This window comes from Periophthalmus magnuspinnatus, chromosome 6 (assembly GCF_009829125.3).
Source record: "Periophthalmus magnuspinnatus isolate fPerMag1 chromosome 6, fPerMag1.2.pri, whole genome shotgun sequence".
Classification (NCBI taxonomy): domain Eukaryota; kingdom Metazoa; phylum Chordata; class Actinopteri; order Gobiiformes; family Gobiidae; genus Periophthalmus; species Periophthalmus magnuspinnatus.
The window spans coordinates 3,704,953-3,718,857 of NC_047131.1; the positions used below are offsets into that span (position 1 = coordinate 3,704,953).

The following is a 13,905-nucleotide window of genomic DNA, read 5'->3' on the forward strand; positions in this document are numbered from 1 at the left end:
CATAGCTAACCTGCTAGCTACTGCGTTCCAAACAGGATAACGCACTTCCAGCTTCATCGACTCTTTCCAATTCACTTTTTATTGACAAACATGGACCTCTGCTCCAAACTGTCCCCTATAACTGCTCTAGTCTCCATGAGCTTCATTTGACTGGAGCTGAATGCTGTGGGTGACATCACAATCCCATTTGGCACTTCTTTAAATAGTCTATGGAATAGGCCTGTAATAATTACATATATAAATAAACCAAGTCAACAAACCTGCAATCTGACAAGAATCAGCCGATTCTACCATAGTATTCTGACTCAGTTTTAAACTATGGGGATTGTAGAATGTTATGGTGTCATGTGAATGCAACCTATTGTAAAAGCTGCATTTATTTAGATAATACTTAGATATATTATATACATTATAATATTTAGATATGTCCTCTGCAGAGATCAACAAGTTCATGTTTATCTGTGAGGCCTTATTCTGTATTAGACCTCCTTATCACATAGTTTAGACCTCTACACACTTGTACTGAAATATACAATATGCATAGGATTCTTGTATTCATATTTCAGTCTTCTCTCAAGTGTGAATCCTCTTTGTTGGGGTTATATAGTGCAACTGAATTTTGGTTTAAAATTGAACAAATCTAATTGCAATTGCAATTGTACTTTCCCAAATTCTTTGAAAACATATTTGAAGATGAACATGGAAAATTAGGTGAAGGAAATGACTTTACTGATCTAAAGGTCATTTTATCATCATTTTACCTGTGCCAGGTTTTTAGATGCAGTCCTAAAATGCTATTAGCTGTCACAAGCTAATTTATTTTATTTAGTAGGGGTTGCTGCTTGAAAAAAGGAGAACGTATTGTTTGGGAAATTAGAATTAAATAATGAGGAATGACAAGTGGAAATGTGAGTCCTGAAATTAACCTGACCAGCAAAATGAATCCTCTATATCTGTGAGTTCACAAACCCCCGAGAATCCATCTGGCCCGGCTCGAGCTGTTGGAATTGTCCCATTAACCAGTTCAGACCAATCACAGGGCAGGGCATTGTGGCCTAAACAAACCAAAACAAACATAGCAGCACCAACAGACATGCTTCAGCCTGTTTGAAATGGTAAATGGACACATTTTATTATAGTGTTCCTCCTTCTAGACACTCAAAGCACTTTACATCAATTAACCACTCACTCATTCACAGTGTACAAAGACACTGGCGGCGAGGTGGGTTAAGTGTCTTGCCCAAGGACACAACAACGGCATTCATCTGTGGGAGCCGAAATCACACTGCCAAGCGGAGTGGCAGAGTGGTCAGTGGATCTGACCACTCTGCCAATGATGTTTATGTCGAGAGCGGGATTCAAACCACCAACCTTCAGATCAGTGGACAAAGACTCCAACTGAGCTACTGTCGCTCATATTTTAGAGAGACACATGGACTGTTTTGTTTGTGAAAAACCTGCAGAGGGAAGAGCTTTGTGCATTTGTGAACAGGAAAGATGTCTGTGCTTTTCTCTCAATTGGATCTAAATAAAGTTTGATTTCTCTGCCTGTTCCCCTGTTGTGACGCTTCAACCTTTTCCTCATCATTTGCAGCAAGACCCATCCAGAGTGCTTCACTTATGAGCCTGGCAGCAGCTCTGTTATCCTGAAACCACATCAAAATATTATCACACTCAGTGTTCTCAACATATATAGTCACTTTAGTGTAAGCGGCGTACTGTACCGCTTTACCTTATCTTGACGATCATTTTCCTGTGTTTTTCAGGACTGGGAGTTCCCACACTTTATGGGGGATTTGGACATGAACCTTCCCGGGATGTCCACCACTCACGTGAAAGTCAAACTGCCGGTGTGCAAACGGATCTTTAAAGACGAGTACCACATTCACATCACAGGTACAGCAGCGGATTTGACATTAAAGGGGCATATTATGTGAAATGGACTTTTATGCTTTGGTGTTTCCTCATCATTATGTGACTCAAAGTGCAGAACATTTGTCAGCTTGGTCCACTTTGCCATCGCACAACATTATATAGAGAGGAAGGACAGAGAAACATAGTCAGGGCCACATAACTCATATCTAACTATGTGCCTGAATGGACAAAGTGGAGTGTTGCATCAGGCTGTTACTTTATGGTCTTAATAATAAAAAAAAACAATATTATTCACAAAAACCTGCTTTTACAATGGTGCGAATGGCATTTTCCTCACATGCAGGCCTTTCGAGAGCTAATGGAAATGGAATCACTATTATTCATGAAGGGAAATGGGGACAGTGATGGCACTTAGACAAACTCAAATACAGATTCACACTCAAGTAAAGTAAAAGAAACTTGCACAAATACATGTTTTTTTTAAGTGCATTCTTTCTGTGAGAGCGATCACCTCTCCACAGATCTGACCTATAAACTTGGCTTGAGAGCGTCACCTTCTTTCTTCATGAGATAGATACGTTCAATTCCACACTGTGAAACATTACACTCAATGCTTGTATTAAAGGTACAGTAAAGCACAATTCTGTGTAAAAAGAAGGTTAAAACCAAACTTCAGAACATTCCCCATGGAGGTAGATATGTTTTATCCTATACTGTGGAATATTATAGTCAAAGGAAGAACATCTCCATGGAAACGAGCATTTTTTGGCCATCCTTCATACCAATTAGACTCCAACCCGATCGCAGTAAGGAAGCAAGTTTTTCAGCGCAATAAAAACAACCAAAACAAAAAAATATGTGTTTATTTTAGTATGTATTTCAGTTAAAAAGTTACAAACTGTCACTTTAAGTAATGTAGCACCCAACCCTTTCCTAATGTTTAAGATACAAAAGCTACATACAGATTTGACCTTCTTAAAAATGACTTCGTGTAGTATTAGTGCTAAAATACAAGTGTAAGTAGAAAAGCTCATCCATGACTAATGACAGGATAAAGGTCAGTGTTTTACTATGGTCTATATTTAGGATTATGGCTGAGACAAAACACCATTCATTGTTCCATGTGGTGCCTGCACAAAATGAACCAAAGGGGCTGCAGATAACTGATGTAGTGGAGGAAAACACACCAAAATATAAAAATATCCAGGCGGGAGACGAAGTGTGGCCTATTTCTGCATATGATCATTGTACATGGCTCGCTGCTCCACTGTCCCCGTTTCTGGTTGGCGCTGGTTTGATGGCTGAACCCCACAATGCATATGTAATATTTCTGTGCGTTTGTGTGTGCGCGTATGTATGTAGTGTGTATGTGCGTGTGTGTGTGCAGTGTCTGTGTGTGTGTAGTGTGTGTGATATGACGAGCAGGTGGTTGTACTGGAGTTTGTGTCATTTTATTTCCTGTGGTGGATCTCATCACTTCTCACACCAGTGCGTCCTATAATGATGTTGAATATGCAGCTCCACAAATACTAAAATAATAAAGCAAAGACGTGTGCTCAATCTAACAATCTCCCTGCCCACAGACCAAAACATATTAGAAACATGGAACAATAAACACTCTTAGTGATAAATATCATAAAAAATTCTTGCTTTGAAATGGCAATAGGTTAGAAGTCTGACAGCATAATAGTTGCCTTATCTGTCCAAAAATATTGAAATATTGAAATTTAAAAATTATATTCAAGTTCAATGAAATGATCTTTCCTGATTGGTTTGTGAAACATATATGTGTAAAACCCTGACCTAATTATGATGTATTATGTTCTGTTCCAGGCAACTGGGAGGTCCCAGTTGAACATTACTACTTCCAACCTCAGAGTGTTCCAGCTGAATTCACTTGTGTGTAAACAATATGCTAAAATGAAGGCTAAATGTAAATAATAAACAAATCAAAATTTTCAGATTTAACCTGTTTACATTGTTCATGTGGTTGGTAAACACAGATCCAACATCCATCCATTTTCTTCCACTTATACTGGCCCGGGTCACTGGGGCAGTCAGAGCAGGGACTCTCAGACTTCCCCCACCCCAGGCACTTCATCTAGCCGCTCCGAGGGGATCCCTAGGTGTTCCCAGGCCAGCTGAGAGACATAGTCCCTCCAGTGTGTCCTGGGTCTTTCCCGGGGCCTCTATCTGGTGGGACCAGGACTGTGACTGAGCTCCTCAGTCTATCTCTCAGGGAGCGCCCAGCCACTCGGCAGAGGAAACTCATTTTGACTGCTTGTCCTTCCGGTGATTACCCAAAGCTCATGGCCATAGGTGAGGGAGGAACGTAGATTGACCGGTAAATCGAGAGCTTTGCTTTTCAACTCTGCTCCTTCTTTATCACTGATACAGCAACCGCATCACTGCAGATGCTGCACCGATCCACCTGTCAATCTCCATTCTTCCCTCACTCATGAACGACACCTCAGATCCACTTTTTTGATAATTAGCACTGTAATATTTCACAGTGTAACGCATATGTAAAGTGGGAGTACCTCGAACATCTCCCCAGTCACAAGTGGTTATTACCAACTGGAGCAACATTCCAGTGCGTTTAATTTTTTAATCAGAGGTGGAAAATATCTCAGTTACCAGTTGCCTGGAATGCACCGTAGCTCTGGGTTTCACAGTGATGAAAATAGGACCAATTCACAATTTAAAGCAAAACAATCTTTCATTTGAATGGTCAAAATCCTCAAACATGGCATCCTATTAATTATGAGAAATATCTCAATATAAGAAAATTCACAAATGTTCAATCTGATTCATTGATGAAAATGACTAAACCCCTCCATTAAAACTTGCATATCAACAATGGTCGTTTCCTCCGTCCTCAATAAGCAATAAAGTCCTATAATATTGTGATGTCATCTGAAACCCTGCAAGTGGGGGCAATCGGGTCAGGAAGTGTTCTCCTCATTTTCTTACAGGATAAAACATTAAAAAGATAATCATAATAAAACCCCCTCTCCTTGCGTCCACAGTTGGTCCCTGGCCTGTGCACAGGAGCAGTGAAGCTGTGTGCTTTTATTACATGTAGAGTCATTGAAACGCTCTGTGATTCTCCAGGGGTTGTTAACCCTAATGCATAGCGCGCCCATTAAACATTATGAAGATAGCTGTACTGCCATGTGATTGGTTTAACTAAAAGTTTATTATCAGCACAGCCTTGAAGGGGGAGGAAGGATCGTGTCATGTATATCACAAAGACAAGATAGCTGTGGCTCTAACACAGCAATAGAGATTATTTTGGTACAAATGAAAAAACTTGCTAGTGTGATGTGCAGCTATACATCACAGGCGCCGACAACCCTGCGACTTTTAGTTGTGTTTGTGATGACGTTTATGGCGACATCAGCTCCCATTGGGCACCACAGTTTTCTAACGTGGAAGACAGCAGATTTGTTTCTTGTATTAAGTCGTTTTAGATGAATATTGCGATTTAAAATGTCCAAATTACATTATGATCCATGGGTGTCATAGATTATAACTATGTAGCAGACTTAAGCACAATACATCTTCTTTAAGCCTTTCCTGTTTGGTTCTTTTTAGGACAGATTCCAATTACTTCCTATGCTCATAAAAACAGTACTGTATTTTCTGGACTATACGTCGCCCCGGAGTATAAGATGCACCAGCGAAAACATGTTCAATAATGAAGAAAAGAACATATATAAGTCGCACTGGACTATAAGTTGCATTTTTTTGGAAAATTTATTTCACAAAATCCGAGAACAGATATTTTATCTTTAAAGGTAAGTTATAATAATAACAATAAAATAGAGAACAACAGGCTGAATAGCAGCACAACACGCTAATATAACACAGACAATAAACTGAATACGTGTCTGGTATGTAAGATATTAACAGTTAAAGACACAAGAGTTCTTTTCTCTGATGTTTACTGTGGTCTTACTTCTTCATCACAGTTCACACCGTAGAACAAGCAAACACATCGAATATAACATAAGCTCTGGCTCATATCACACATACACACAAAACTGCACATGAACGTATGGAAAATATACACACCACTTTGGCCTGCGAGTAAACAAACCAGTGAACCCAAAACTTTATATTTACTTTTCAATTGTTTCTTAAATAGTGCTCTGTCAGGTAAGACTTCACATTAGCGTAAAAGGTTAAACCAGAAAACAGAAAGTAGTTTTCACGACCTTTAACTAGACTTATGATAAACGCAACATTTACAATATTGTCCCAAATGAAAAATGATCACCTTCATGGTCTTATAAATGAAAAGAAAATAAATAAGGGGACATTAAATTTGAAATGTACAAAAGAAAATGAGTCAAGTAAATTTTCCTACAGGTATTACAAACACTACCACCATCTAGTGGTAAAACAAGTGAACTGTAACATAAATATATAATATATAATACATAAACACGTACATGAAGTTTAGACAGAACTGAATACATGTCTGGTAGGTTAACGTAAGATATTAAAAGTTAATCAGATAATTAAAGCATAAAAAAGCTAACAAGTTTACTCTGGATCTCACTCCAAATCACTTAATCCATTGAATTATGTCGCTTCTGAACAACTCCACCTGCTCTGGAAGTAAATAAAGCACCGCCCTCACGTGACTGTTAGTGTGACAATAATGAAGTTGTGAAATTATATATTTTAATAATTCCTCATATAAGTCACACCCCCGGACAAACTATGAAAAAAGTACGACTTATAGTCCAGAAAATATGGTATATTTAAATAGAACTACAAGTGATCATTTACATAAAGACACAATATTTAAGGTTAGAGAACTTTTATTTGTATAACACTGTGGAAATTATAACTCCATAATTAAAACAACTTCTTTATTTCCGATTGGTTTGAATATACTTCAAGCTCAGTGAAGTGCCAGTTGGGTAGTAGGGCTTTAATCCATAAGTTATTTAGTGTCTCATTTGCCCAAATTTTGTATTATTGGACCAATTATTTTATTACAGTTGAAAGCACTTCCATGGACAACAGTAGAAAGTGAGTGGAGTGAGTTAGCTGGAGTTTTGGGAGTGACTAGACACTTTAATCTGCCTATTCACTTATGAAGATGCCATTTACAAGTGCTATATTTTTGCATTAGATCATAATCATAATGTTTTGCACGTTGCCACACCCCTTTTTAGTTGATAATTTGATGCTCAGGGCAGTCTTCCAAAAAGTGTCTTCAGTCGACTACAGCTACATAGTCAAATCAAATACTCCGGGCCTAAGTAAGTCATTTAAATTCTTGTAGTTCCCTCTTTGTGCATAAGTCATAGTGTAAAAGAGGAGGCTGTGTGATAAATGGAGGTGATGGTGGATCAGTCTGTCTGCTCTGAACTCTTAAATCATGTTTTAGACAGGCCTGACTCCAGCATCAATCAGCCGTTTGGGAAGAAATGTGCCCATTGTTCTATACGGGAAAAGAACTAGAGGACTACATGTTATAATATATGATGTACTATATAATATACAAACACATGTACATTTCATGAAGCTGTATGTGAAACCAGGGAGATATCTTAAAGGTGCGGTAACTGAGGCTAATTATTTCAACTCTAGCTCTTACAAAACCGTTGCCGCATCGCTAGTATCCTGTTGGGAGATTGACTGATAGACAGAAAATTGAGCATTTATTGTGTCGTGAGTGACAATTCCCATTTCAAAGCTGAAGCCAATATCACTAAATATTAGATTTGGGGATTTGTAAATAAAGTAAAAATGAGTCTGGGCAGAATGCATAAAAGGTCTTTTGAAATGTTGTCAATTCAAATCGTTTTTTTTTTTTTTTTGTGGGGTTTAGGGTGTTATGTTTTTAATACCAAAGACATTGTTAGTTTTCTTTTATTAATTGGTTGACCAAATTTGGATTTATCTTTATTTCTACAGAAAGAGTCCAATGAGAGCACTCAGACTCTTTTTCATGTTATAATACAGTATAATACAAACAAAACAAATAAGTCCATTAAAAAATGTGATTGAAAATGTTTATCACCAGATTATTAAAAAGCTTTTGTGGCACCAAAGTGTACAGTTCTGCTTGTCCTTGAAATATACACTGGTCTCTCGTTTATCGTGGGGGTTGTGTTCTAAAAATTACCCACAATAGGCGAAATTCGTGAAGTATCAGCTTTATTTTTCACAATTATTCTATATGTTTTTTGCTGTAAAACCCCTCACCACACACTTTATACACTTTTCTCACACAGGCATTAACATTTTCTCACATTTATCTCTTGTTTAATTAAGTAATAGTGACTCACGTGTATTTCACAGTTCCTCTGACCGTGCCTCTTTGTCCTGGTGCCGATCGAACATTTATATAAATTTGGCTGAAATCCATAAAACAGCAAAACCGCGAAAGGTGAACCGCGGTATAGCGAGGGACAACTGTATACATTTGTCAAGAAGCAAAGCAGCCAAAAGCCCTTTTTCCCATCTCAGTTCTGGTGGTCACCTGGTCTTATACAGTCATGTGATCATGTATTAAATATTCCTCTATCAAAGTTCAACAAACAAGTGAGATATTGAGTGAGTCTATCGTCGTAGTCCCTTATAAAAACATTTTACACAGTGTTTTTCTTTTCTGTCAAATAGCGATGATGTTCATTCTACTTTTCCATAGAGTGAACAGTGATGTTTTTTAAATTCATCACCTGTTATGAAACGAAGAGCTGAGTGAAAGAGTGAATCTAAAGCTGAAGTCTGCTTTTATATTATATCTCCAGAAAGTTTGCTGAACTGGAAATAGAATAAGTGAAGAAAGGAGGCAGGGCTTTCGTCCTTTATTCCTGTAGTCGATTAATCAACCAAAACTTGTATTAGTGGACTACTCATTTTATTTTGATTATAAGGGTTCATATGAGACAAAAGCAGTACAGAGGAGTGAGTGAATGAGCTGAAGAATTTGTGTTTTGTGATATTTATATTTAAAAAGGCAGATTGAACTCATGATTTGTCTTAAGTGTTTGTATAAATCCATGGTTCCTGGTACATTTTTCTCCCAGTGCAGTTGTAGTCTTGTGCGTGCAACTTGGGTCAGATACAGAGATATGTTTTGAGATCTGTAGCCACACCCCCTTTTTTATTGACAAATCGATGGGCAGAATACATCTTTAAGCCTTAGAATAAAAGGTTCACATACATTTATTACAGTCTGTGTTTGCTTTCCTCTCTCGTTTCAGGAAAGTGGTTCAACTATGGCATCATCTTCCTCGTCCTGATCTTGGACTTAAACATGTGGAAGAACCAGATCTTCTACAAGCCTTATGAGTACGGACAATACGTGGGTCCGGGCGAAAAGATCTACACCGTCGAAGAACCGGAGACACTCGCCAACTTCAACCACTCCACTCTCACCTACGAGTGGCGCTATAGCAACATCGACCCACGCACCAACCAAACCTACGTAACCCGGGACATGTTCCTGCACAGCCGCTATGTGGGGGCTAGCTTGGACGTCAAATGTTTAGCGTTCATCCCCAGTTTAGCCGCTTTTGTACTGTTTGGATTCTTCATTTGGTTGTTTGGGAGATTCCAGGACAGCGAGACATTTACGGAAAACCCGGATAAATCTTACGAGAGGATAAAGAGGAAATCGCCATCGGAGTACAGCTCTAAAGACATGGGGACGACGCCCGAGGAACTGCACGCGACGATGATGGACAGTTTGAAAAAGTCGGGAACGCCGATGCTGCTGTCCGTGGATGGACCAAATTTCGGGGCCACTCCTTCGACCAATTCGACGATCTCCATGGAAACGCAAGAGACGCATCCGAGTATCGTGATTGACAGCACAGAGCAGGACGAGCCAGCCGTGTTTTTTGATGTACACAAACTGTCCCCGTAAGAAATGACTGAAACTTTCAGTCCTATGAGCGCACTGTTACAAAGGAAGATTCACACGAGTTAAAATGACTTGAATTCAGAATATTAATCTTTTAGCAGTTTGGGTGGGGACTATTTAGAACTGAACAAATACATATACATTATAATACAGTTTTATCTGATTTCTCAACTTTTAATGGGGGTTAAAAGCTATGTAGCAATGCATGACTATAACCTATGTATATTTTTTTATAACCATTGAAATCACGTTATGTTCCACTTCACTTTTGCTTCCATTTCAGAATTTTGAATTTTTACAATTTGTTAATACATTTTTTTAAAGGGAAAAAAACACATTACTGGCTCAAAATGTTGCATAATTAAGAAAATATATTTTAAATAAGTCAAATACCAATTTAAGTAAGTTTATAAGTAAATGTATCTACTACTAAAATCAGATTAATATTGCAAATTCAACTCATTTGAACTTGTGTATTCCTCATTACTATGGACCTAGCTACAGACGTATATGTTATGACATGATATCTATTTTTATAAACCTTTTTAAATGTTCCAAAGTGGTACCAAGTCCAAACCCCACTGCTCTGTCGAATGCAAACAGTCTCTATCAGTCTACATGGTGCTGCCTGCGATTTTTCACTTTCATAACTCAAAAACAATCGACTTTTGACAACACTTTTGGTGCCTCTTATTACATTGTATTTAATGTATGTAATAGCTACAGTAGTGCCTTGATAATTCACAAGAGTAAACCTTATTAGTCTATACAAGGTCAGTCCAGGAAGTAATGAGAATGAGAGATCCAAAAATGTTTAAATGGTAAGTTAGTAGTCGGGTCTGTGGAGAGGCGAGCCAGCTCACAGTCAGGATGCTTGTTTTTTAATGCTTTTTAATGGAACAAAAAGAACTGTAATCAATGTATAACTATAGTCTATAATCTATTAATGGAAGCTGTTGAAAAATTGCAAAATTCTGGGTCGTGATATAGAATTGGCCAAAAAGATTCTATTGTAATGGAGTAGTATCAGCAGATAAGAAAGAAATACATAAACAGGGCACATTTATGTGTTTTAATGGACCTTTAAACAAATACTACAGTTTTGTTTTAAGGTCCATTGAAACAAAACAATAGTATCGTTTTATAGTTTTGTTTTAATGAACCTTTTTTGAATAGTTTTATAATCTTTTCTTGATGTTTTAAGCTAATATGAGAACACATGGTGGCAATATTAAAAAAAACAACAACTTCAAATTCATATTGAAAATCAGTCAGTGTTTTTATTAAAGGTGTTTTAGTTTGTCAACACTGTCTCAGATCTGTACTTCCTGGACTTACCTCGTATAGGCAGCAAACTGAAGATGTCCTATTTATAGCTTGCTTTACTTGTATCCTTTATGTAAGTCATGTCTTATGCTACAAGTGTTACGCCTCATTACGCACTCAGACTAATTGGTCCTTGTGAGTTTTGCTCATCTCGATGAAATGATTATGAACCCCCGTGTACGCTAACGACCTATTCACCTCCCTTCTCCTCATATTAGCTGCACAAATCATAAATGTAATCAGAGGATGGGAAAGTTATGCATACGTTACCTGATGATTTGTCCTGTGCACCTGGTCTGCATACAAACTCAGACTGTGAGATCTGCCTTGGGCGTAAACAGCAGCTCCTCCAAAGCTATAGCTGCTTTTTCAGCTCAGAAAATACCACAACAGCTTTGAAATAGAGCTGTGCAGGTATCGAAAATGCATCGAATTTTTTTGGAATTGAATGTTGCTAAATTTAGGTTGTCAGCTCTCTGTCTCTGTATTGTGTCCTCTGCTTTCTTTGTGTGTATTGTGTGTCCATTATCATACAAATTGATTTGATTTAATTTATTATGAATGTTGATTAATTTGAATATCAATAATTATTTCAACATATTGACACAAAGAGTGAACTCTATCCTGTACTGTATTCACTTCAACTTTAATATGCTAATCGATAATATTCAAATACTGGTTTTATTATTAACCAAATTATCTTTTTGGAAAATGACATATTAAAGTACTAATGTAGCCTGTACTATTTTATTCACAAATAACAATCTTCTGCAATTGGTATATGAATCTAATCTACTAATCCTGTTTTTATACCTATAACAAAATGTGTCATGTATTTCAGTGGTTTGAACTGGTCTACTACTTTTACTACTGCTATTACTACTACTACTATTACTGCTGTTGCTACTACCGCTACTACCACTACTACCACTACCACTACTACCACTCCTGCTACCACTACTACTACTACTGGTCAAATGGGAGATACTTTTCTCAGCCTGTAGACAATAGTTGTCTTATGTTTGAATTCATATTTATATTATTTATATCCAAGTCCGCACCTCTATTTGAAAATACCTGAATGGAACTGACTGACCAAAGATACCAAATAAGTGTACTGTCAAATGTAGTCATTTATTTAAGAAAAATACTCTCCAAGTAAATGTGTGTATTTATTTCCAGCATGTGTGACTGTTTAGTTCTGGTGTGTTCTATGTGATCCTTTAAGCCGTCATGTTTCTTATTGTAAGTAAAGTCTTAATTTTCAAAACAGATAATTATATCGATCATTAAATTCTTTGATTTTCTGTTTCGTTGCACTTTGATCTCGCTGTGGTCAGTATGTTCACACCAGCCTGGCCAACCACCATTTTGAATATGTCAGTAAAAGTATTTGGATCTGACAACAAATCGGTATAATATCTAATACTGTACTTTATTTCATGGTATCAAAAAGCATGTATCAATACTCCAAAAATGAACAGCTGACCCTATTTTAAAATATTATGTCCCTCTGTTCAATTTCATAAATAAATAAATAGACATGTTATATATAATAGTCTGACCTCTCTATGCACTGTAAATTTAAATGGTGAAATACATGTTAAAAAAAAAAAAAAGTATAAATACTCTTACTTTAAAGCTGTACTATGTAACTTTTACTACAAATTATATTAAATGCCAAACTAAACAAAATGGTCAAACTGGAGTATACACGCTAATGTGGACACTACGCACATTGATGATTTGTTGTCACTTGCCAAAACCCTCTTAATTTGTGTGTGTGTGTGTTTAAAGTTAGCGGCTAATGCTAAATCCTAAATGCATTATGGTCTGCTGAGCTTGAATGCAGCCCTGTTGTTTACAGATGTTAAAGGGTCTATCTTCAGAGTATCATTGTGTTTTGTGCTTTTGAGGCTTTATATTTGGTTTGTGCTTTTAAGGAACATTTTTCAGTGTTTTTTTTTGTGTGCATATTCTTCTGTTCAACTGCAAATAAACAAATACATTTCCTACAGATGTTGTCTTTCCATCTATTTTTGCCCAGTGTTGCTGAACTCATTATGTAATCCCACAGAGGAGGGGGCGGGGTTATGTCCTAGTTTTAGTCCTGGTTTAGATCTGGTTTAGTCACATTGTAGTCCGTGTTTAACTGTAGTATTATTGTTGTACGATTGTTCAGTCCTGGTTAAGTCCTGGTTTAGTCAGGGTTTGCTCATATTTTGGTCAGAGAAAGTCCATTTAAGTTTGATTTAAAGGTGCACTATGTAACTTTTCTGATGGAGGTTCTGCTAGCTGTTTGCATTTATGAATAGGTGATTGCTTTGCCAAGAGTGTTCCACAATATGACAATATATTTTTCTATCACCATGGAGCTAGCTCACTGTGTCTCAAAGCTAACAGTCGGAAAACATAAAATAAACATCCTGCTAAAATTCTACTTAATTAAAATAAAGACTACCCGATAATTGTATATATAGAATACTTCAGTTTGTGGTAGTGTTTTAATATTTATTAGGCCTCAGAATTAGCATTAGCATTAAGACTCAAACATATCCCTCTAAACACAGAAGTGTCTCTGGTGAAGCATTTTATTTGTGTAGTTTTTAACTTGTCTGTGTAATGTCTCAGTCGTCCAGGTCTGATCCATAGCAAAGGCCGAAGTTAAATCTGTCAACTGGACAAATCGTTGTAGAAGTGATGATATTTCGCTGCTCATCCAAGCCGTTTCTTCAGTTCTGGTGGACACTGCCTTATCTGTCGGAAGGAAGGAGCTAACTACACTGAAACTGTACACAGCTCTTGTTTCC

General features: G+C 37.3%; 1 protein-coding gene across 1 annotated transcript in view; it reads left to right on the plus strand.

Moving 5' to 3' along the window:
* Positions 1-13,111, plus strand: part of tmem117 (transmembrane protein 117) — a 79,623-nt gene extending 66,512 nt beyond the window's left edge. The window contains exons 7-8 of the mRNA XM_033968205.2: positions 1,767-1,896; positions 9,108-13,111. Of these exons, the coding sequence (XP_033824096.1) occupies positions 1,767-1,896; positions 9,108-9,772 (795 nt within the window). The 3' untranslated portion in view covers positions 9,773-13,111. The remainder of the gene's footprint in view (positions 1-1,766; positions 1,897-9,107) is intronic.
* The last annotated feature ends 794 nt before the right edge of the window (positions 13,112-13,905 follow it).